The sequence below is a fragment of the Corvus kubaryi genome, unplaced genomic scaffold, assembly GCF_017639235.1.
Source record: "Corvus kubaryi isolate FWS band 111438036 unplaced genomic scaffold, C.kubaryi_AGA036_p1.0 74, whole genome shotgun sequence".
In the NCBI taxonomy this organism is placed as follows: Eukaryota; Metazoa; Chordata; class Aves; order Passeriformes; family Corvidae; genus Corvus; species Corvus kubaryi.
In genome coordinates, this window is record NW_024582061.1 from 3,639,631 (window position 1) to 3,665,274 (window position 25,644).

The 25,644-nt window shown below is 42.7% G+C and overlaps 1 protein-coding gene across 1 annotated transcript in view; it reads left to right on the forward strand.

Annotated features, from left to right (window-relative positions):
- Positions 1-25,644, forward strand: part of VWF (von Willebrand factor) — a 123,569-nt gene that overhangs the window by 40,181 nt on the left and 57,744 nt on the right. Inside the window, exons 16-27 of the mRNA XM_042050443.1 lie at positions 1,641-1,881; positions 2,690-2,784; positions 4,383-4,543; positions 11,214-11,317; positions 14,498-14,636; positions 16,157-16,291; positions 19,647-19,796; positions 20,433-20,573; positions 22,204-22,323; positions 22,925-23,081; positions 24,060-24,218; positions 25,197-25,332. Of these exons, the coding sequence (XP_041906377.1) occupies positions 1,641-1,881; positions 2,690-2,784; positions 4,383-4,543; positions 11,214-11,317; positions 14,498-14,636; positions 16,157-16,291; positions 19,647-19,796; positions 20,433-20,573; positions 22,204-22,323; positions 22,925-23,081; positions 24,060-24,218; positions 25,197-25,332 (1,738 nt within the window). The remainder of the gene's footprint in view (positions 1-1,640; positions 1,882-2,689; positions 2,785-4,382; positions 4,544-11,213; positions 11,318-14,497; positions 14,637-16,156; positions 16,292-19,646; positions 19,797-20,432; positions 20,574-22,203; positions 22,324-22,924; positions 23,082-24,059; positions 24,219-25,196; positions 25,333-25,644) is intronic.

The following is a 25,644-nucleotide window of genomic DNA, read 5'->3' on the forward strand; positions in this document are numbered from 1 at the left end:
AGAAGGGTTCAAGTCACCTTAGATGCTTCTGGGCTGGATCCTCAGTTTAGGGTGTTACACTCCCATGTATGGGGCTGCAGGAGCCTCAAGAGAAGCTGGGGAGGTGTTAATGCAATCATGTCTCTCTTCAGTAGGCAGGAATAATTCTTCATTTCAGAAGAGTTCTGTGGAGGTGACCATGAGCACCTGGTCAGTATGTGGGCCTTGCTTTGCTAGTCCAGTGAACACCTGGCTGAGGCTGCAGGCCCATCCTGTTGTTCAATGCCTGCCAGAGTCCCCAGGGACGTGTGCACACAGAAGAGAGTAGGGATTATCACATCGTTCTGCAGGGATGACAAGAGGAAGGGCTTTCTCTTGTAACCCTTTGATCTTGGTTTTAGCAAGGTACAAATGCGCCAACTTTGATTTGCAGCTGCTTCCCTGAACAGCCTTCCTCATCACCGTACAACTGTTTGCTGTGGAAGGTTGCTACAAACGACAGTGTAAATCCTGGTTATCAGGAAGCCTGTTAAATTCAAACTCTTGATAAAACTAACTCGTTTTCTTGTCTTCTGCAATGTGTTGTCATAGCTGCCACCTAGTGCTGATGCTGATGTGTGCACAGGTGAATGCCTCAAAATCGGCCCTGTAGAAAGAGGAAGTAATAAACAAAGAAGCCAAAATGGCTCAAAAGGCCATAGTTAGTCTCCATATAAAATAATTCATCATCAAAAATCGTTAGTATCAAGGTTTGGCTTCATGATTGCTAAATTACTTCCTTATTTGCTCCTGTTTCCATAGAAATCGTGGAGTACTTCTGGGATGTGAGGCTGTAACGTGTTGCAGCACACCTGCTTATCAAAGCTGAAAAGTACTTTTCTACTACTTCTCTACTACTTCTACTATTTTTCTACTTTGACCAGATTGTTGCAAGGGAAGAGAGGTGTAAGTGTGTACATCACACTTGTAATGCTACTAAATGCATGGAATCATGGAATGGTTTGGGTTGGAAGGGACCTTAAAGACCATCTCATTCCAACACCTCCCTTTGATGGGCTGACTCCTTCCACTACCCCAGGTTGCTCAGAGCCCCATCCAACCTGGCCTGGAACACTTCCAGGGATGGGGCAGCCACAGCTTCTCTGGGCAACCTGTGCCAGGGCCTCAGCAGCCTCACAGGGAAGAATTTCTTCCCAATGTCCATTCTAAACCTGCTCTCTGTCAGTGTGAAGCCATTCCTCCTTGTCCCATCACTCCAGGCCCTTGTCGACAGCCTCTCTCCTTCTTTTGTAGGTTCCCTTTAGGTATTTTAGGAGAGCTTCAATTAGGTTATCCTGACCGTGATCCAAATAATAATAGAGGTTGGACAGCACTTGTTTCATGTTCTGGGTGAAATTTTGTGGCTGGATTTCCATCACAAAGGTTGTACTCAAGTCCTGGCATTATTGGGAACTTCCTTTTGTAACGTTTTGTTTGTGTGTATATATAACCAGTGCCTGAGGCTGCACTGGTGCTGCATTTAAGGGAGGATGGTGTAATACTCCATTGATGAGTAAATTGAGCAAATACCTTTTAATCCCAGGCTTCCCAGTCTGGTTTAGGCAGCTTTTCCTTTAGCTGGATTTAGATCAAATGCTGTTTTCCCTCATGTATTTCACCAGCAATGGCCTGTCCTGAAGGCCAGGTGTACCAGCAGTGTGGGACACCATGCAACCAGACATGCCGGTCCCTGTCCTACCCAGAAGAGGACTGTGAGCAGCTCTGCCTGGAGGGCTGCTACTGTCCCCCTGGGCACTACCTGGATGAGCACGAGCAGTGCGTGCCCAAGTCCCAGTGCTCCTGCTACTATGATGGGGAGATCTTCCAGCCAGAGGATGTCTTCTCGGATCATTACTCCATGTGGTAAGTGCAATGTTCGTAACCCTTCCCTACACCCCTCACTCCAATTTTTTGGATGGCTTGAGTTGTTAACTGGGTCAGTTCCTGTGCATCCACTGAAACTAGTTTAAGAAAAGGCAAGATTTTGCCTCCAACAAACCAAATGGGGAGTTTTGCTGTTGCATCTCTCTCCACTTAATTTCAAATGCCACCTTACTCAGAATTACTCTGTATTAGGCCCTGTTCCATGAACAGTTCCTGCCAGTTAGAAATGGAGCTTAATTACTGACAATATGTACTTTGTGGGCTTTTAAAATGTCACTTTAATGTACTGTGATACACTTCTTAACTGTTAAAACCTAATTACCTCTTGTCAAAGATACAAGTATTAAAAAGCATTTCTAATTGTTAAATTGAGTAGCAGTACACTTGGAGTGGGAATGCAATTGGTGGGCAAGCCCAGTTTTGGGAACAGCGTTTTCTCCTTTTCCTCTCTACCACAAAAATCCCAAGTTTCAGGAACTAGGTGGTCCCTTACCTCTTTCCACGGCAAAGCTGGCTATTGTCTTGCCCGGCTTTATCCCTGTGCAGCTGCACTGGATCTAGCAGGACAGGGCCAGTAGGCAGCTGGATTGCCATGCCACTGTATCCCATCAACTCCCTTAAGGAAAGTTTGCCTTTAACGTTGACAGACACAGTGGACGGAGAGCAACGGCTCAGCCCCAGTGAGGTGTAGTTTTGTATTCTGACAAGTTCCCTGTTGACTGAAAATCAGTGTGGGTGAAAGCTAAATGCCATTTCATTAAATATAAGCTCTGTTTGTTTTTCTTAGCTATTGTGAGAATGGATTCATGCACTGCAGTACAAACAGAGCTCCTGGTGCCTTCCTGGCTGATGTTTTTGCTGATGAGAGGCCATCTCCCAGAAGTTAGTATGCCTTAAAAAAATTAATATTTTACTTTGACATTTTTTTTCTCTTCAGTCTCTTGGTAGTGTAGATTGGAGAAGAAGTTCCAGAGTTTGCAACAGTTGTGATACTGTGAGACTTTTTATATTTTTTTCTATGGGATAGAAACAAAAGGGTTGTGTGGGAGGGTGCAGGGCTCATTGAATCTCACCTCTCAAAATTATAATTAGCCACTGCAGTCTCTCTTGAGCTGAAGAGGTTAAAGGATGCCTTGGCAGTGATCTGAGATCCCCAGTTGCTATTTGAGGATCACAAGACATCAGTAACTCATCAGCTTTATGCCTGCTGCTTCTCACTAATGGGATGCAGACTCTCTTTTCTGGTGCAAATGAGGCTTTTTGTGGCCTGAAGGTTACACTGCTGCCAGGTTCCCAGTGTGCTTTCCAGCCAGCAGGAATCTCCATGAAACCTCCTGGAGACTGACAGCTGCCACGTTTCCCATCAGTAGACAGGTTTATCAAATATTTGACTGTGAGGCGTGCACGGGAACACTTCCAGCATCTAATTGGGGCTTGCAGCATTGGAGAAAGGCCGGAAGTGCTCTGGGATCTTTTGGGGTTTCCCACTGATGGAGCTTATGGGATTGCCATGGGATAGGGGGGTTTGAGACTGGATGCATCTCAGAGGGGACAGGGCTAGTGTAGCTTTGGGAAGGCCTGGGAATATCCAGGAGTTGGACTTGGTGATCCTTGCGGGTGCCTTCCAACTCAGGATAAGCTATGATCCCTATGGGAACACCAGTAGAGCCAAACACGGTGTCTTCCATGGCACACTGACAAATGCACCTGTACATGGGGTCTGGAGGAAATTTGTGGTTGATATTAGCCTGTGCCTTGGAGACAAAGGGTTATTGTTTGTCTTTGCACCTTCTAAGGATAAACCACCTGCTAGTGGAAAACACTGTAAATCCCTCTGTAGGTACAGGGCAGTGACCTGCTTAATGTTGCTTGCTAGGACACCAGTGACAGTGTCACTGGTTGGGTCACCTGTTCTTCAGGTGAAGCCTTCCAGGTGAATATCTCACCAAACTCTTCCCTTAATGCTCCTAAGATGTACTTTTCCTGATATTAGTATGTCAAAGCTGACAAAACCTCAGAGAGGCATATTGCTAGTACCACTTGAAATAATATCCTAGAGCTTCTTGGGACACTCTGATCTCTCAGATCCTGAAGTCTCAGAGTTTGTATTTAAGCTCAGGGTATTGTTATGGGAAATGGGTCTAACTAGAATAATATACGATGCTGTTGCTTCTCAGAATATGAATTTTCTGACTATGTACAGTGCCTACAGGTGTTTGCATAGCCCCAGAGCAGTCTGGAATTGCACTTGTATGTTTAGTGCAGCTTTTTTGTGTCAGAATTAAATACCTGCTTTCACGGCAGCCTGAGGTCACTCTGGGAGGTAGGGGCTGCTTTCTTTGCCATATCATGTGTAGTGGTGTTGCTCCAGGCTATATTCTAAATTTTCTAATCAAAATCTTGATCCACTTTTTGGAAAAATACTATGCCAACAATACTTGAGTTCTAATTGCAATTTCTGTAAACTAATGTCTTTAAAGTAAAAAGGAGCTTGACATGCAGAGTCCCCATGGAAAAAATTATCTGTCCTGCCAACAACCCACGAGCAGAAGGAGTGGAATGTACCAAGACCTGCCAGAACTATGACTTGGAGTGCATCAGCCATGGCTGCGTATCTGGATGCCTCTGTCCAAAAGGGATGGTAAGCAGGTTTCAATACAGCAGGGAGAAGCAGGTCCTCTTTGCTTTCTTGCCTTCATTCTGTCCTACCAACAGTCTTCTTGCAGCTTGGGAATAAGTGGTTGTGAAGTATTGACTGTCAAGCTGTGGCTGGCTTAAAGAATGTGTATTAGTATACCTTCATTGAAGTTGAACTTTAGCTCGTAAAAATAATTCATAATCAAAATTCCAAAGCCTGATTTGAAGATGAGTTTATGTTTTCCTTCAGCTCTGCTCTTAAACCCCTCCTCAGTCTTGCTGAACTTTCTCAGAGACAGAAGTACACAGATGCCCATATTCAGGTTGATCAGAGGAATGGAGCACTTCTCCTCCAAAAAAAGGCTGAGAGAATTGGGATTGTTCAGCCTGGAGAAGGGAAGGCTTTGGGGTGACCTCAGTGTGGCCTGAAGGGGGCCCACAGGAAAGATGGAGAGAGACTCTTGACAAGGGCCTGGAGTGACAGGGCAAGGGGCAGTGGCTTCACACTGACACAGAGCAGGTTTAGATTGGGTATGAAGTAAGAAGTCTTTACTTGTGAGGCTGGGGAGGCCCTGGAACAGGTTGCCCAGAGAAACTGTGGCTGCCCCATCCCGGGAGTGTCCAAGGCCAGGTTGGATGGGGCTCTGAGCAACCTGGGATAGTGGAAGGTGTCCCTGCCCATGGCAGGAGGGTTGGAATGAGATGATCTTTAAGGTCCCTTCCAACCCAAACCATTCTGGGATTCTCTGATCCAGCCACCCTTCCTGCTGATACTGGTTCCTCCTTGTCAAGTCTCCATCTCTCCAGTTGCCTTCCTGTAGGTTGTATCAAATTGAAGGCTCTCTGTGAGAAGGAACGTGAGACATGAAACTTGCTAAGATGATGCCAGAGTGTGTCTTGGAATTGCAGGTGGTGTACTAAGCACACTTTTCTTCCCCCCCCCCGAAAAGAGGCTTTCTGGAGTCCAGGGTTATTTCCCACTGTAACCCTCAAATTTCATCATTATTTTAAGTGTTTTCTACCCCCAAATTCCATCAATTATCTTACTAGAAAAACAGCTCCCTCGAGTTCTCATTAGACAGTAATTTCTAGTATTAATATAAACATATTTTGAACATTGCTACTGTATTTTTCTGATAAACACACATTTATATAAATAGATTCTACTCCAGAATAAAATGCCAGCTCTAGACAAAAGCCCAGGCTTGTGAAATGTCTTGGAGGTGAAAAAGACAGAACAGAATCTGAAGTCACCCATAAATTTCCCCTGCTATTTTAAAAATCAAGTGTTGCTTCTTTTCATATTTCAGTCTATAAATGTCTGTCCTTTAACTGAAAAATATTCCTAAATAATAGTGAGATAAGAAAACTTAGAAAAGCTTGTGTACTTGTAAAATTCCAAGAGCCCAAGGGTGAACAGGTTTTTCTTTGCATCTAACATTCAGACCTTTGATTTGGTGAAGGAGCTTGAGATTTTTGGTTTCAGTTCTGGGATATGGTAATAGTACACTTTTGACATAATTGTGGAAAACCAACTATGATAACCACTCCACAGGAAAAAACCTCACAGTAATTAACCTTCATGTTTGCTACAGTATTTCATATTCTTTTTCAGTAAGTTGGAACAAACAATTGTTTCATAAAATTGTTGGCACCAGAGCAGTCTTTGGCCTTTTGGAATTGGAAACTCCAGCTGACTTTGCAGTGATGTGAAATACACCCCTGAATTCAACAAGGTGGTTTGTCAGGTTTTGGATTGTAGGATCAGGCTCAGTAATTTTTAAAAACTACTAGTAAAATAAGTTCTCTCTCCACTAGATGACAGTATGGTTTAATCTTCACTAAACTCAGCCTGGAATTACTTGTTCTGCTTCGCTTCTGGCAGAGAGTAAAAATCACAAGATGCACCAAAGCCACGACAGGAGAAGCCCATGTAGAGATGATCTTGTAGCCACTGCCATGCAAAGACAAGATCAAGCCCAGTCTCCCTTCAGGTGTGTCCCCTTTGCCCAGTGTTTGATTCCTGGCTCCACAGGAACCTGCCAGCTCATTGTCAAAGAGCAGTTTCCTCCTCACCCAATGGGATGAGGTTTGGGAGTGCCTTTTTTTCTTATTTCTGCACTCTGCAATGAGGCTTTGTGCTTCCCCACTAGAGAAGGATTTGGGATGGTGACCAGGATCTCCTTTCCATCCTGTCCTTTTCTAACACAGACTCTGGGAACACAGGCAAAGCTCTGCAAAGTCAAATCAAAGTCTGTGTTTTCCAGGCTTATACCAACAGAGGTGAGCAATAAAGGGACTGGAAAAAGGAATAACCATTTTACTGGTCAGTCTCCCTTATTGGTGTTCTGTAATCCTGCCTAATTTACAAGAACTCACAGAGGTGAGCTGCTGTTTGCAGGAAGGTCTGTGGGGAGTAACAGATTACTCAACATGTGTTCCCATAAATATTAGCACATATCATCATTCTGGGAGAAATTGTACCTTCTTACTGAAGATTTTTTTTTTCTTTTGTGGTACAGTAGCACATGAAAGTTATCAATGTTCATGGATAACTTATTAGCTTGAAGACAAAACCTAATTTCTTTCAACTGAAAAATAAGTTGTCCAGTTCATCTTGACTTAGTATTTTACATTGTTTTGAGTTCTAGCAAATAAAAATGTTCAATATGTCATAAAAATAATTTTTCTTCTTCTGTCTTTGATTATCTGGAAGGTGGGAAATTCTCAATGCTTGTCACCCTTTTGCAGAGCAGAAAAGAGAAATCATAACATATGTGCAGAAGTGTGGGGAAAAATATGCTTTCTCAGATTAGTTTACTGCACTTCAGGTTTTTCCCATTGGAAAATATTAATAAATATACAAATGGAGTGTTGAGCACCTTTCTGGGGAAAGAGAGGAGAAGAACAATCAGAGAGCACAAAATCCAGACACTCCAAAAGTAGAAAATTAGTTTCTTTCCATTCCCAGTGACTGACACAAAATTAAGGTTTAAAATTTAAATGAAATATTTTATTGCATTCTGACTGCTGAAATAAAACTATTTCTAAAACTTTGATACGTTAGTAGAAAAAGGAAAAAAAATACAAACCCTAAACATCTTAACCAGGAAAGTTTGGAAGATTGTTTTGTCTGCTTGCTAACTGTTTTCAACGGAAATTTGCCTATTTTGATTTCTCTGTTGTATGTTTTTCAGTGTGGGCTTATCCGATATTACAATATCTTCATGAGGAGGTGGGCATGTCAAATAAATATCAGAGCCATACAGCTAGCATAAGAAAGAGAAGTCAGGTGTAGACCAGCACATTTTGATGTCCTAACATGTTTTTGACTTGTCTTTGTTTGCACTGTAAGGGTGAGAGGCTGTTTTAGTTAAAGGAAACATTTATGAAAGAAATTGTTCCCTGTGAGGGTGCTGAGGCCCTGGCACAGGTTGCCCAGAGAAGCTGTGGATGCCCCACCCCTGGGAGTGTCCAAGGCCAGGTTGGATGGGGCTCTGAGCAACCTGGGATAGTGGAAGGTGTCCCTCTTCATGGAGCTGGATGATCTTTAAGGTCCCTTCTACTCCAAACCAGTCTCTTATTCTAAAGCCTGTTAGCTATTGGGTTCTAATCTGACCCACTTCCTTTACTTAATGCCACGTTCCTTTATACCTTTGGCTGACTTTCCACTGAAATCCACAGGTGTGCCAGGTGGAACAGAGCCATGTCTGAGCTTCCCTTGACAGAGGGATACTCATCAAATTGTGTTGACCAAGAGAGTTCAAAGTTTAGGCTCATTGAGTTGGATTTCAGGACCACAGAATCTCCTGACTTGGAGGGGACCCACAAGGATCATCCAGCCCAGCTCCTGGCCCTGCACAGACACCCCAACAATCCCACCCTGTGCATCCCTGAGAGCATCCAAACACTCCTGGAGCTCTGGCAGCCTTGGGGCTGTGCCCATTCCCTGGGGAGCCTGTTCAGTGCCCCACCACCCTCTGGGGGAACAAAACTTCCGAAAATCCCACTTAACTCCTCCCCTGACACAGCTCCAGCCGTTCCCTGGGTCCTGTCCCTGGTCACACAGAGCAGAGATCAGTGCCTCCCCCTCCTCTTCCCCTTGTGAGGAAGCTGCAGAACTGCTGTGAGCTCTGTGACCTCATTCTCCTCCAGCCTAACAGACCAAGGGCCTTCAGCCACTCCTCATGTGGCTTCCCCTCCAGGCCCTTCACCATCTTTGTAACCTCCTTTGGACACTCTCTAACAGCTTTAGATTGTTATATTGTGCTTCCCAAAACTGCCTCCAGGACTCAAGGTGAGGTTGCACCAGCGCAGAGCAGAATGGACAATCACCTCTTATGAGTGTGGATAAGGAGAGTCTTAAAGGTTCTGAAACCTGTAAATTGTCCTTCCTTTTGCAAGATTTTTTAAGGTTTAGCAATTAATAAGACAGAGCAAGGAAATGATGGACATTTCTGTTTGATCCCCAAGTAATGGGAGAATCCTTAGCTGTTAGCCAACCACTTGTAATCCTAAGGGCATTTAATGGTGCAAACAGCAGCTGTTTTCATTACAAACCTATGTCTTTTCATGGTTGCCTCCCCAGTGCTGCTGCCTCCTGTCATCTCAAGCACTCAGGGCTGCTAAATCTCCTGTATTAACTGCAGTCTATTGATGGATCGAGAGACTTCCACAGAAAATCCAGCTGCTTGTGAATAGTGCTCCTGGCCTTGTAGTGTACCACATGGTCCTTGTAGTGCAGCATGGCATCAGGCTGCCACATGTGCCCCAGCTTTTGGATGGGGTGTTAATAGGCCCAGTGGATTGTGTGTTACTGATAACAATATCATAATTCATTGGGTTTTGCAGAGAAAATGATTGTTCTTCCGGTCCAATTCTGCTTTGGGTTTTTATGTCCTGCTTGCTGAATCTCACCCACCCACTCTGGTGTTCAGACAAGGTGCTCTTCCCTCTTTAGTGGTAGATTAGCAGCTGTTGCTCTAATTGTGATAGAAATACAGATACCAATTTATACCAGTTTTTAGGGAGCAAGGAGAAGAGGTTCTAATTCTCCTTTTACTGACCAGATGTCTAATCCCAAGTTTTGTATCCAGAGGCAAGCCCTCAAGTGTATTGTGAACTGTTTTGCTGAACACTCTGCAAAAATTCAGAAACGTAGCCACGAGTGTGAGGTCATGTTCCTGCTTTTTTCCTAAATGCCACCAGAAAGGAAGGAAAGAAGGTATTAAACTCTTCTTTCTGGTCTTCTCTGGATTGTTTTCTCACCATCCTTTGTAAAGGTGAAGGCAGAGCTGCAGCTCCATTATCTAGAAAAGCATTTCTTTGTTTCCATCTTGCTTCTATGGAAGCGATTTTATTTGGCATAATGCAGCTCTCCATAAGCCACAGTACACATGGAGCTGTGTATGAAGGAAGGGTCTCTGGGCTGTGAAATCTTTTTTTATGAGTTGCTCCATGTGGCAGTTCTAGGTCCCCATAGGAAAAGGCAAAGCTGTTCTTCTTTATTAACCTGGCATTCAGACTACATTGATCTCATTGGCCCATATTTAATGGTAAAAAAGAAACTATTTTAATGATTTTGCAGAGAGAGTTTAAAGTGGGAAGGTGATATTTTGTGACTTTTGAATGAGAAGAAGGGGAAGGGCTCTCCATTTGGGTATTCCATGAAACAAGAGCCAAACCTATCCTGGCTTTGCCAGAACTGCTATTGAGTGAAAAGTCAGCACAGCCAGCTTTGGTTGTGTTTGATTCTCTAAAACTGGGGGTCTTCAAAATGGAAAGTAATCACAGAAAAAGAAAACAGAAAAGGAATGGAAAAACGGAATAGTCTAAAGGCATTACTTGTTTTACTTTGGTTGTAGCTTTTTGGTTTGTTTTTGTTTCTTTTTTTTGTTTAAGTGGGACAAATGATTTGTTGTCATACAAACTCAGATCAGAAGGGTGAAACTGAAAATATGGGTAGAACATAATGTCCTATTTCCCAGCAACAGGGCCTGCTGCAGAGAGAGCAGAATAATACCTCAAGTGGACTGATATTTATCCTGTCTTCCAGGAAATAAATAGGGATTTGAAAGAAAATGAGTGATTACTGCAATTTTCAGAGGCGAGTTGATAGAGGATTGGCTTCGTTAAGGGGCTGTTGTCTGTAGCAACAGCACCTGCATTTGCACGTGGGTGGGTCAGGTGCTGTGTCTTCTGGTCTCCTCCTCAGTGTTCCTATTCCCATTTTTAGTCCATCTAGGCCCTTTGCCTGCTTTTCTAGTAGGCCCTTTCCCAGTTTGTTGTGTGTGAGAAGCTATTTACCTATAATATGCTCTCCATATTCAGGTTAGCCTGGTTTTATCCTCACTGCATCCTGAACCTTCTCATGGTGATGTTCTGCTATAATGTCATCTATTCTCCCAGCAGCTCGAGATGGTGGGAGCAAGCTGTGATATGTGTACCCATAAGACTGTGATTTATGTACCTACAGCTCTATTTTTGTTAATGGGTAAAAGTATTAGTAGTACTGTACCTTTCTTACCTTGGATAGCCTTCATCCTTTCTTTTATTCTTTTCAACCTTTTATTTTTCACCCACACATTCTGTGCTTGCTCCTGGCTGCTTGCTCACCCTGCATATGGCCATGTACCAACAGCCCCGTGTGGTGACAAATTATATTTTCTGCTTAGGTGCGACATGAAAACAAATGTGTTGCTCCTGAGAGGTGCCCGTGCTTCCACAATGGAAGAGAATATTCCAAGGGAGAGACAGTGACTAAGGACTGCAACACCTGGTGAGCCACTGGAAGGGTGTTTTTCTCTTTAGGGGGCCTGCTGGGTTTCTGGTAACACCAAATATTGCCTGCTTAACAGATCTGTTTTATAGAAAGCCAGTTTTTGCAGTGTAGTATGCACAGACAGCACATTCCCTTTGCATGTTGCACAAAGATCCAACAAAATTCCTTGCAATGTCTGGCAACCTCTACCTGGTGCCCTACAAATAGTTGTGTGTCTGTGCAACTCCTCTGTAGGCACTAGATAGGGGATTTTGCAACACAAGATAACAATTTAGGATCTATATGCTTTGGGGTGGGAGCAATGGAGCCTGGGCTTTGTCACTAGGCTTTGCTGTCATGTCTCCCTTTTTTTTGGGCTGTCTGAGGCCCTTCAAATCAGCCCTTTTCAGCCAGAAGGGGTGTGATGCACCAGCTGTAATATGATAGGAGGTTTTTAGGCAAATGATAAAGAACTAGGAAGAGACAGGGTCGACCTCTTATATCTCAAAAGAGTGCTGTGTCCATTGATATGTTAAAAAAAGATGAAAACAGATGGAAAACTTGTACTTTCTCAGAAGAATAATGTAAGTGCTCTGTGTCTTTCACCCCTATCCTGCTGTCTTTCGCCCTTACCCTGTTTGGTTGCTGAAAAAGGATTTATAGGTTCAAAAGGGAGTTCTAGGCTGCTCAGTTTGCATGGAGGGAAGCCCTCAGCACAGCCTTTGGTAAACTACAGTGGGCCACTCTTGGCTTCTCCTGCACAGCAGGTTGGCTGCACTGGAGGGGCTTTGCTTTCCATGTGTTTGTGGGGGGAATGGTGGCCCTTTCCTTCAGAGATCCACGAGTCCAGGATGTAGGACCTTCAGCCACCAACAGTGTGAAAATTCTGGGGGTTTTTTGAACTCAGACTTGAGAATATGTCGTGCATTCTACCCAAAATATCCCTGCCCAGCTCTGTGGCAAGCCCACGAGCAGTGTTTGTCATCCTCTGTATGACTGGGCAGAGCTGGGTCAGAGGAATCAGCACCACTGGAGAGTCCAGGGGTTGACTTTGGTTGGTACATTGATCTTTGAATAACAGTGATTTTCAAGTTTTGCATTTTTTAACTAGTGGGAGCGCTCCTAACTAGTGTAAGTTAGTCTTGGATTAAGGTTTTATATGGAAATACTGACCTCCCAGTGTTTCATTTCATTTCCTTCCTTTGCAGCTACATATAACATTGTGAATCCATGTACTGTAATTAAACCTGGGGAAAAATAGGCTTGAAAAGATGGAGAAGTTGATGTTTTTGTCTAGATACATATTCTATAACCTGCTTACATTGCCTGTAGGTAAAAGTGACTCAGCTGAAAAACAGGCACCATGAAAATTTTATTGAAACAAGAAGAGTACAGTGTAAAACCCTTCAGTGTTGAGAAATTTGCAAGATTCCTCACAATAACCACGATCAGACTTTTTATTTTCAATCATTCTTATAATATTTGATCTTAAAATAATCATAACCATGTTGCTTCATTCTTGTAGCTGCCCACGTAATTCTGGCAGTGCCACTGTAAATGATATTTCCTCAAATATATAGAATTACCATCAATATCAGGGTTGAGGAAATGTTAGAAATCAGGCTTTTTCTCACTGATAAAAAGTTCTTCCTCACATTTTAGGTGTTTTTTATGAATTTGAAAGTAAAATTGGAAATAAGGTCCCTTCAAAAAATGTCACCAGGGCTTTTTTGAACTATGTGACTTTGAAAAGTTTCCTGATAGTTCTCAGCAAATATCAAGTCAAATGTCATTTAGAAAGTGATATAGGAAATTACTATTGCTTTGAGAATTAATAAGGATTGAGAGTCTGCGTTTTGGAGGTTGAGATCTTCCTTTTCTTTTGTTTCTGCTTTTTGTACTGCTGTTGCAGGAGTTCTCATTCTCACTTGTTCTTAGCCAGATGTGAACACCTGCAAAGGCAATATATGAACCAGAGGTGTCAGATTTGGCGTTTGCATCCGACTTGACATATGGGAGACCCTAATTCATGAACAACGGAATGTCTCCAAGCCTAAGCCAGTGGCAAACCTTCTGTTATGCAATGTATTGGGAATTCAATGTGGAGTGTAATGAAAATTTTGGAGTCACACTTGTGGAGCAGTGCACAGCAGAAATTTGCTAATCTGAATTTAACTACCCCACGTACCTTATGATCTGTCCATGCACGTATTTACAAAATCTTGCTCTTGTCTAACTGCTAGCAGAGAATTCATAGAGGAGAGGGGGCAATAGGTTTCATGCTACTGAAATTTCATTCTTTGAAGAAAATGTCCTGCATGATATTTATTAGAATGTGAAATGTTGTTGTTAGAGAACTCAGTTCAGTGCCCAGTTTTTCCTTTGGGTAGCAATTTCATCTTGGGAAAATACTTCAAGTTTTTTATCCTTGAGTTTTTATGTCTGTAAAGCATGGGTAGAATTCCTCTTTCCCTGCCCTCAAAGAGCTTGATTAGAAAATTCCTGGGGCAGTGATGATGTCTCTCTGCATTCATGGAGCATTTAGTGGATGAATGTTTTGCCATCCTCCAGGCATAGACTGCTTATTAATTATTAAATTATTATTATTAGATATTGTGTCAAATGGTATTCTAAGTCTCCACTGATTTTGGTTTTTATTGTATTTGCTCAGTCTTTTGCTAGTTAGCAAATCAATTTATTTCACTGATCAAAAGCCTGTGGATGTCAAGGGAAAGCTCCCCTTTCATACCTGCAGCTTCTGTATCGAGGTTGTGGTTCTCCAGGATACCTCTGGAAAAGGGCAGTAGTGGTGGATGCTCTGTTTTGCTGAAAGGGTACTTGGAGCAGAGCAGCATATCCTAAATAAAATTCTAGTATAAAAGAATACTCCAGCAGGCTCTGTCCTGACCTATTTTGTAACAGGGAAATTCAAACCACGAAGAGTCCTACATGCAGCTTGTAAGAAACAGAGAAACCCATCCCTTATTCATTTAATCTTCATGCACTGTCTGGATTTATACACCCACTGCTAACATATGCTAATTTATGCTAATGAGAGAGTATCTTATCTGGTGGTAGAAAGCTCCTAGAGGCAGAGACTGTAGCACTTTCACGTTGCCTAAAGTACTTTGCCTTCTCTTGCTCGTTATTTACATTGAGATAAGGACAACTGTCACTGCCTCCTTTTCTCTGTTACAGCGTGTGCCAGGGCAGGAAGTGGGAGTGCACCAAAAATCTGTGTGATGGCACCTGCACTGCTATTGGTACAGCTCATTACTTGACATTTGATGGACTGAAATACAAGTTTCCAGGAAACTGCCAATATGTGTTAGCTCAGGTAAGAGCATGTCAAATGCTAAAGCTGCCTGATCATATGAAAAGAGTTTTGCACCAGGTGAGAAGCCCAGTGTTTGGATAAATCACAGTAAAGTATTTCTAATTACTTAGCCAGATGTATTGTAGAGGAGAATAGAGCTTATTAATGTCTTTGGAGATGAGACAAGTGTCTTGAGAACTTTGAAGAGTGTGTTGTGTTCTGTAGAAATCAGGCTGCCACATGTCCAGCTGGTTGTCGTGAACCTTATGAGAGCACCTCGGTACAGAGAGGAGCTGTCTGAATCTCATCTCTAAAATGGAATTGTGGATATCCATAAATCAACTTTTCCTCCTTTTGTTTTTTTATCCTGGAGTGGTAGCTTGCTGTCTGGCTGAGTGAGACAGGGAATGCTCAGTGAACCTTCCCTAAATGCCCCCAGAGCACAGGCTCAGCTCATTCCCTTCCGCATGGTCCATGTTCTGTTCCATGTTCTGTTCCATGCACCACCTGCTTGGAGTCCACTGACAATATCCATTTTCCTCACAGCAAGGAGGAAAGGGGGATAAAGGTAGAGCACACTAAACTCAACTTTTGATTTGTGGAAGCAGCCAAAATTTGGAGTTAACTAAGATAAAGGCTTGTCTACATGCAAAGTGTCGTGTATTTAGAGATGTCTGTGCAAACAAGGATTTATCTGAAAATTTGGTCTAGAACTAGATGGGTTCACTGCTGATGGATAACAACAATATTCTGCAGTTACAGTGTGATGTGTTTCTTGGGTGAGCTACTATTTTCCCCACAGAGTCCTCATGAGGCACAATCCTCCTTGCAGCTCTCCTTAGGCAGGAAGGTGTGATCAACCTGCGTCTGCCTTGATCTTTGAAATATGCTCCCACCTTGATGCCAGCTGGATTACTTTGAGGAGTGATTGCTCTGCCACTAGTGAGAGCTCTGTGTAAAGGTCTTAAAGGCAGCAGTACCATACACTACTACAAAACTACTAAAAATGGAATTTAGATCTGTTTTTCTTAAATGACAGACACAAAGAACTCCACACAGAGCCTTTTCCTTAAAAGGTGTGTACTGAAAAAATTGAACACAACCAAAAAAAAAAAGAATCTAAGAGATATGAGTTATAGAAATGTAGCATGAAGTCTTCAAGGACCTCAGAAATACTGGATTTAAAAGAAAATCAAGACATTAAGCTATCTGTGTGTTCAGATATACACTGTGCCCATCATACATCTTTAATATCACAGGTACTGTAGTATTGTGGCTTCTCCCTTCCAAAGAATACTCTCCAAATTATGCATATGTGTGTCACTGGCAGAGTGTGCCTCACTCTTTAAGGGATGGACCACATGAGTATCAGTGCTAAGCACAAACTAAATGAATATGGGAACACTTGGCATGCCAATATATATCCTATTGGCCACAGATTACACACTGTTGATTGAAGTTTCTTTTTTCTCTGTGTTTTTCCCTGTATGTGTTTTTCAAATACTCTACATTACTGACTCATTTATTTTTTTATCTGATAGGATTTCTGCAAGGGTGACTCTGGAACGTTCCAGATACTCATTTTAAATGAAGGCTGTGGCTTCACTGGAGAAAAGTGCACCAAGAGGGTTGTCATTATGTATGAAGGAGGGGAAATAGAGCTGTTTAATGGAAACGTATGTACTCTTTTTTCTTTCTTTCCTATTTTTTTGGGAAAAGAATTTCAGATTGTTCAGTAAAATGAGGCATGAATGACCTCACACTCAGGGGTTCTTGATCATAAAATGAACAGATTAGCAGGATTATATTTATCCATTTTGCTTCCAGAGGTAAAATGCTGTTTTGGTATTTCTGCTTGATGCCAACCAGTTTATCTCAGATAATCATAGAGTGGTTTGTGTTGGAAGGGACCTGAAAGATTACCTAGTTCTACTCCCCTGCCATGGGCAGGGATGCCTTCCACTATCCACTATCCCAGGTTGCTCAGAGCCCCATCCAGCCTGGCCTGGAACACTTCCAGGGATGGGACAGTCACAGCTTCTCTGGGCAACCTGTGCCAGGGCCTCACCACCCTCACAGGGAACGATTTCTTCCCAATATCCCATCTAAACATGCCCATTGTCAGTGTGAGGCCATTGCCCCTCATCCTGTCACTCCAGACCCTTGTCAGTAGTCTCTGTCCAGTTCTTTTGTAGTGCCTTTAGCTACTAGAAGGCTGCAATAAGGTCACCCTGGAGCCTTCTCTTCAGGCTGAACAATCCTCACTCTTTCAGTCTATTTTCATGGCAGAGCTACTCCAGCCCTCTGAGCATCTTGGTGGCCTCCTCTGGACTCATTCCAACAACTCCCATGTCCTTCATATATTGGGGGCCCCAGACTCTTTCTAAACATGGCTTGTCAAAGCCTGTTTCCAGCAACATGAAGTGCAAGGAAGGGCTAAGAAATGACTGACCCATGGCTAGTAAAACACCAGAGCTGATTTAGCAATCTGAAGGACTGAGCACACATGCACAGCAAAAAAAAGTCACAGCTCAAACAAGCTGATACTGAAATGTGAGCTGTCTTTTTCTCTGTTAAATTGCTAGATGGACTATCCACATGACTCTATTCTTCTTTTTCCTTCCTTTTCCTGCTAACAAACATGGAAGAATTGACCAAGAATCACTTCCACCTTCCATGCCCCTTCCCACCTGGAAATGAGCTTTCCAGAGGGCAGAGTTCAGCCCTTTGCCTTGAGCACTGCAACAATTCAGGCTGTCTGTGAGCTCAACCATTGCAGAGCTGCAGTGGATTATTGTTTCAATTGCTCCCTTTTCAGAAGTCTTGTGCTTTGAGCTGGCATGTGGACCAGAGATTTGCAAGAATGTTCCCAGTGAAAGTCAAACACTCTGCATTTGCCTTGTTTTGGGTTAAGAGATAAAGCTGTACCAGGTTTGGAATTGCCTGTGAATTGTCCCTGACCTTGGCAGGAGCACAAAAACATGACCTTTATTAAAGGTGTCTGTGCAGTGCACCTTGACAGCATAGGATCCATGCAGGCCTTTGGGTGCTGCAGGAATGAACACAAGACATATTGGTTGTCCAATTCTTTATTTTTATGCTACACAAGTCCCCTGCCTGGGTGAGGGTGAGTAGCAGTGCAGGGATCATTCCATTGAGCTGGACTTTGTCTGAAAGCTTCTTTAGGTGACAGATTTTCAGAAAAGCTGTGATTCCCTTTGGACATGTAGGAAAGGACCAGAAGAAAACAGCAGATGATTTAGGCATCCAGCAGCTCCAGCATCCGAGGGTGTTTAGTTCCTGAGAGAGCCTGTCCTTGCAAGAGCTAGATCTGTATTACACCAACTGACCCTGAGTGAATTTCTAGCTTTTTAGAGAGTTTAAGCCTCAATGTAATAATATCTAGAGCAGGTTTGCTTAGAAATAACAAGAGCCAAAAGAGAGATTAAGGAAAAACAACTGATATGAAGACTCCTAGGCAAAATCCCATTCAGTGGTGACTTTTTACACTCTTTTTCCATAAGAATCCTTAGAAGCAAGCAGAAGAATCGGGTATTTTTTTGGCCATTAAAATGTTTCCAATTAACATTGTTTTAAGATGATATGTTTTGAGAACAGCTTCTACTTTTAGGTAAACGGGGTAAATTTGAAGTATCTGCATGTTACAGTTCTGGCTGACGTTTAAAAAAAAATGAAATAATTTTTGCTTTTCTGAAACAAATCTGCAGGTTTGCAAGGTCAAAAGTTTATGACTTCATGGTTGGGCAAAAAGCCTCCATAAACATAAAAATTCTGTAATTTAGGTCAACCTCCAAGCTCAACTTTGTCCTCTTCTCTTTTTTGGAACCCTCTGAATTTGGAAAGACAAAGGCTGTTCTAGAATTTTAAGTGGTCAAGTGACTATACTGTGTAGTAATGCGGTGGGCATAGGAGGAGGTTAAAAAGCTTTCAGTCTCCAAAATATCTGTTAATATCTTCCCTAAAGACATTGAAGGCCTTCTTTAGGAGATCCGTGGAAGATATGAACTGTCTTCTCTGGGATAAATGTTTCTGATGATAACTCAGAGATGAAAAGAATTGAATTAACAGTGCTGAGCTCTTACTGAATTGAGCAAGAAAGAATAGTGGGATAAGGAAATATTTTGTCTTTAAAGTAGGGGAGTGAGTGAATGGTTTCTGGGCTCTCCTTTCTCCCCTACTTTAGTTGTTATTTGTACTGACTGAAAATTTTCATCTGCTTCTTCCACAACTAAGCAGTTAATGCATTAATGGTGCTGAAAGTAACAGCCATGCCATACTTTTCTTTCCAAATGTGGTTAATAATCCTATTAGAGTTCCCATTGAAAGGGGATTATGGTGTGAAAGAGAGCATTTTAAATTAATCTCTTAAATTCTTAGTAGCTGGAGGCGGTGAATTTGAAGCCAGATGGAAAAAGAAGGAGGCACACAGGGGAAGGGAAAGTGATGGGAAAAACTGAATAGACACTGAAAGGAATCTCTCTGGATTTTTCTTGGTGGTGTAGTTGGTTGGGAAGAAGGTCCTTCCCGACTCCAGAATCAGACTCTGGTCTTTCAGGGGCCACTGATACTGTGTGGTTCTCCCAGTTCCCATTACACTTGAACCAGAAGGATAGAATTGTTAAGTTTCCTAAAAAGCTGAAATAAAAAAAGCCCAAACCAATGTGTAATTATTCAGTGAACCAGTGACCAATACTAAACTTGTAATTAATTGAGTATACAATTTTCTGATTAAAAAAGATAATTGTCTTTATCAGCCCTGCTTCATCTGTTGGCATCTGTATGTTATACCCTGGGACCACATTCAAAAACTTTGGAAATGGGATGAAATTGAAATACTGTACTTGAATCCCAAATTTCTGGTTTTCTCTGGAGCATCTGGATAGCGTATGGAAACTCTCTGGAGAACAGCATGTTTGGAAGCACCTGTTAACGTGTCCCACTGGGAAAATCACCTACCTTAAATAATAATAATAGAGACTGCTGATAGCACAATGTGCTTCTCTCATTCAGGTAAACATCAGGGTACCTCCTAGGGGTGAAAATGAAAATTTAGATGTCATCAAGTCTGGCCGTTATTACATCATTTTACTGGGCAAAAGCATCAGTGTGACCTGGGACCTGGCCATGGGAGTCTCTGTTACCTTAAAAGGCAGTTTCAAAGTAAGTGTTTTTTGCTTTACTTCTTATTCTCACTAAAGAATGCACTTAACCTGTCGCTGGGGAACAGCTTTTTTTTTTTTTAATGTAGATTTCCATGGAATATTAGGCACTTGCTTGAAAATTGAGGGGTTGTTTGGTAATACTGCAGGACTGCCTTATTTTCCTGGTAGTTCAACTATAAGGGGCAAGTCCCGGGTCATTGGAGATGAGCTATGACAGAAGGGATGGGTGGTGTGGGGCCTCAGAATAACCATGCCTTGAGTGATTTCTTCTGCATTCAAGAAAAGCAGTGATTTACTGGTGATGGGGATAGAACAGCGATCTCCAAAAATGAAATGGGATTGTAGGGACACACTCCAAACAGAGCCACCAGGCAGTGCTGATTAGAGCAGTCCTGCTTTCTGGAGCCCTTGGAGACAGCATGGTCCTGCTTTCACCACAGCCAGAGTGGGAATGGGAGCGACACATTCTCTGGGAGAAGACTGTATGTGTCTTAGTGGGCTTGGCAAGGCTGTGGGTAATTCAGTTTTTAAACCTCGTGGCATTAAAGCACCAGGCTAAAAAGAATTCTTGACAAAACCCTAAGCCGGCCTACAGATGTAAGATTAATGCTTTCTATGTTTCTTTCCCTGCAAGGATCGAGTGTGTGGTCTGTGTGGAAATTTTGATGGAATCCAAAACAATGATTTGACCAGCAGCAGTGAACATCTTGAAGTAGATCCAATTGACTTTGGGAATTCTTGGAAAGTTAATTCCCTCTGTGCTGATGTTGCAAAGGTGATTGTGAATGAACTGTGAAAACTAATTAGTGTGGGTTACAGTATCACTGAAGAGTGGACAAAGAGCTTTGAAAGGATTAAAATAAGTAGAAATTAACTTCTTCCCCCATGTTTTTGCCAAATAATATTATTTCTTGAAATCTGGTAAAAGGTCAATTAACTTATGAAAAGCTTGTGTGCTGCCTGGCTTCAGAGGAATGTTAAAACAGCCAATATTTATGATAGAGGCTGTTCCTAGAGTTATCCAGCCCAGATGCTTGAAATCCAGGTATCACTGGAAATCTCATTTTAGAGTTGAATCTTAAAAAAATAAGTGTAATTTTCAGTCAGGGGGAGTTCAGATAAAAATTTCATTTTTCCCTATTCAGATTTCTAGATCCCAAATCTTAGTCTGTCCATTACAAACCATGGAATGCACAGGTTAATTTCTTTCTATATGATTCTCTCTCTCTTTTTTTTCTTTCTTTCTTTTTTTTTTTTTTTTTTTTTTAGTAAAGAGCATTCGGTTGTTATTTTCCAGTTGGAAAGGCTTGGACAGAAAAAGCAGGATACAGGAGGGGATGGGAAAACCTTATTGCCATCAATCATGGTGTCTGAATTTTGGGGAAGGTGCCTGCTTTCTGAAAGTGTTATCTATGTCCTAGTACATGGGATGCTAATTATATTACACATGAAAGTCTACTTCCAGTTTTCCAAACACAGAGTTTTGAAAGAAGGAAATTGAATAATAAATTTGTACGTAGCTGACAAATAAAGCCCAAAGAATTTCCAAGTGAAATGTGCAAGGAAACACATTGAAAACAACTTGTTTTGACATTTGTAAAACAAAGCATTTCATTCAGCTGATGCTTTTTTTTCTCCTTGAAAATTTATCTAAATGATCAGGGACAGGAGGGTGGAGAGAGCCTTTTTTAGGACTTTTCTTACAAGATTTAAATTACCAGAAAAATACATTGAAGCATTTATTCTTGATCACATGAAATCTTTTAGGTTAGTTTGCTAATTATGTGCAAGCGTGACATAGCCACAGTATTACCTTGCTGAATGTCACTTTTTTTCATTTGACTTGATTGCAGTGCAGGAAAAAATTGCAGTACTGAGGAGTGAGGCCACAGGGTAAGACTGAGAAGGAGCAGCTTCTCATTTCAGGCACGGGACAGGACCTGCAGGGTGCTGCTGTATTAAACTCCATGTCAGTACTAGTGGTCCTTTCTCTTAGATAAATTAAATGGGAGGAGGGGAGATTACTGAGCTGTTCTGACTCAGCAGCAGCAGCCTTGGGTATTGTCTGCTGAAGTCTGATCATACTTTTAAGTCCGGTGGACCTTCCAAGGAGTTGTGGATGATCATTTGTCAGGATGGGTGTTTGGTGCAGTGGGTCTTCCTGTCATCAGAATGCCTGAGTTAGAACTACAGGGTGCAAGTAAGAGCTGGAGAAAATCAAGGAGGTGATCTGCTCTGCTGCAACAGGATCTGTGTTTGTTGTACAACAGGTTGAAACTTTAGTCAAAGAAACAATTTCCTTTGTCATGAAAAATTGCTAGTGAGTCTCTAACTTCAATTTGAAGAGTCCCAAGGTCCTGAAGACAAGGCTAATGCAATCTCTACTTGTCTCTTACAATATTAAGCCCAGCCTGGAACAGACCATTATGTCTCCACTGTGTGGTGGAAACATAGTGAAGCAGATGATGGTAGAAACATCGTGCAGCATTTTGTCTGGAAGTGTCTTTGAAGAATGCACAAAATTTGTGAGTATTGGGTCATGTGTTTCACATTCTTCAATTCTGCATGATCTGTGCTGGCATTGATTACAGCTGAGGGAAAAAGTGTGGTTATGCTGAGAGCACATAGGACTTGGTGGAGGCTGGCTGGTGTTCTCGTCTCTCACCTTGTCCTTTAGCTGATGCTTTATGGGAAAAATGCACCTTTGTGGGATGCATTATGGGAAAATGCACCTATTAAGCTATGAAGTAACTCCTGCCCAAGAGAAATTTTATTGTACAGCCCAGAGACTGCACATGAAGTGAAGCCTAAGGGTTGAGATTTGAGGGAAGGGGGAGCTGAGCAAATGCAATACCATTCAGGCTGTGTTATACCCACGCTGCTGCATGAGAGGGAAGGGGCCAAGGCCTAAAATGTTAAGTGACCTCAAACTGCAGTATCTGTAGCAACTTTGGGAACATGGCCCAATTTGAGTCTTTGCTGACATCAGCAGAAAGATTTGCACTGATCTGTGGCCCCTCGGCCCTTGGCAAGAGGAGCAGCCAAACTATCTGAAGGTTAATGATGTGTACAGGAAGGAGATGAAGGGTCTCAGAGTGTCCTGTGCCCCGTGTTTCTCTCTTGTAGGTGAATCCTGAGCCCTACATTGACATCTGCCTGTATGACACTTGTGCATGTGAGTCTGTTGGGGACTGTGAGTGTTTCTGTGACACCATCGCAGCCTACGCACACGCCTGTGCACAGAAGGGGGTTGCTGTTCACTGGAGGTCACCGACTCTGTGCCGTAAGTACAGAAAACATGAGGCACAACTGGGTGAACAGGTTCAAAGTTTTGGCTCAGACTGGTCAGATTTAACTCTGCTCCTGCTGACATCCAGAGCATTTCACCTTGATGGGGCTGGGCTAACAGCTCGCTCTTGTTGCAGTGCTAGGTTTAGTTTAGCAAGCTGCAGCTTTCCCTGGGAGCTCCGCGGGGCTGCTTAGGGCAGGGCAGCCATTCTGTCCTCCCGGAGTCCTTTTCGGATGGCCCCGCACTTTTGCTCTGGCCAGCTATCAGCTCTACAACCCAGTGATGGTGAAGGAGGCAAGAAGGGTCCCTCCCTGAGGGTTTCAGAGGACCTTTAAAGGTTACATCCCATCCTGGTGATCCCCAAAGGCAGAGAGACCTCCTGATTCAGGCGCAGGGGGTTTGCTCAGGGGCTATGGGGCTGTACATGGGCGGAGTTGGGGTACAGGAACAGTAGGGAGAGCCCGAGGGAATGGCCAGGGCTAGGGGCAGGGGAAAGTGGGGGGAACAATATGGGACCAGAAGAGCAGTGGGTAAACAGATCACCACATGCTCTGACATTCCCGCTCCCTGTTCCATTTCTGTACCTGGCAAACCTGTCCATCAATTGTGGGTGTGATACGTGGTACGAAATCTAGAGGAAGAAATAGTTTCTGTAATACATATACATGTGCATTAATTAAAGTCTACAGTTCATGATTGTGTTGCATTTGCTATTATCAAATCCAAGAATTTCTGGTCTAGAGCAAGTATTTCATTATGTGAAGAAGATGTAAGTGTGAAGACATGGCCTGCCCTGATTGTAGTAAAACAATAATGTAGTAAAAAAATTTCTTTATTTATAGGTGGAAATCTTTCTTTTTCTATATATATGTGGTCCACTTTGTACAATGTGCCATAATTCTGAGAGGCATGGTGAAGTATACATTATGGTTTGACTCTTTTTTTTTTGCCTCTGATTCTTTCCCTGCCTAGCACAAAGCTGTGAGGACCTGAATAAACAGGAATTAGATTATCAGTGTGAATGGAGATACAATAGCTGTGGACCTGCTTGTCCTGTCACGTGCCAACACCCCCAGGCTTTGGAGTGTCCTCTGCAGTGTGTGGAAGGGTGCCATGTACACTGTCCTGCAGGTAAGTCCTTCTTTTGATTTACTTAGCTTTCCTTCTTAACAGGCTCGCTGATGTTTTCACCACAGTTCCTTACTGCCTGAGGAGGGAGGTGGTTAGGCATCTTGGTTTGAGTTTGTGAAATGAGCACAGTGTGTGGAGGGCATGAAGTGCTGCCCAGAAGAGGAGGATGAATCCCTGCCAGCAAGGATGAGAGAGGATGGGAACAGCTTGATGAGACTGGAGGATTAGGGGCTGTGTGGGAACAGAGATTGTTGATTCTGTGGTTAAAGTAGGGTATGAATTTGTGCTGGAAATTGATAAAATGCTCTGCTTCAGAGCAGCTACAGCAGTGGGGGAAACCCATTGCTTTGATCTGCTTATTACCTCCAAGATGCTCCTGAAAGTGCCCAGCTGGCATCCTCCTGTGAGCAGAGCTTCCAGCTTAACTATTCCAGCAACTCTTCTTGTAGTAAAGGGGAAGGAATAATTATGGGAAATATGGGACAGGGAGAAGAAAGAGAGGAAGGGAAAGACGGAAAGACAAGCAAGGGCCAAAAGTAGATTGAAAACTCTCATAAATCATTCCTGAAGACACAAAGACAAAGAAATAAGGTATTTTAAGACCCCAAGTATCTATTCTGGACCCTGATCAGAATGAGGCAGAGGATAGGAGGAGAAATAAATAATATACATGTAAAAAGGAAAGTGCCCTTTTCCCCTGACATTGTCCATGCTTTGTTCTAAAGATATGTTTACCTTCTGTGTGGTGCTGGCTGTTGCAGGTTATACACTGGGTTAGGTGCTTCCAGTATCTAAGTAAAAGCCACTATGAGGGAGGAGATACTGCTTTGTGTTGAGTTAGCAGTGGCCACAACACCCAGCAAGAGTATTCAGGAGGTTTGAGCCCACCTCAGAAACATTGTTTTGTTTTAACCCCATGATTAGTTTTACAGTTCATGACAACTGGCATCTTTACACTGTTCTGCTGTTTTGAAACAGGAAAAATACTTGATGAGCTGTCCCTGGATTGTGTCAGTCCAGAAGACTGTCCTGTGTGTGCAGTTGGAGGTGACAAGATCCCGCATGGAAAGAGAGTAGTTTTGAACAGAGATGATCCACAGCACTGTCAATCTTGGTATGATGGGCTTGTGCAGAGAACCAGCATCCCTCCTGTGTAGGATGAAGGGTCAGGGTTGAAATACATCCCCATGAATAAGTTTATGGATGTGACTTTAAATATACTGCTCAAAAAGAAGCTTGGAGAAATCATCATTTATGTCAATACCCCTTCACAGAGCACTCAGAGCTGAAGTTTTTCAGTGACAGTAAGTAGGGATTATAGGATGTCAGCTGAACTGAAGCAAGTGAAATGCATAAATTCCTTTCAAATTAGTCCTTTTCCCATGTGTAGGTGGCCTTACTGGCTTCAGATGTTCCACTTCTTTTT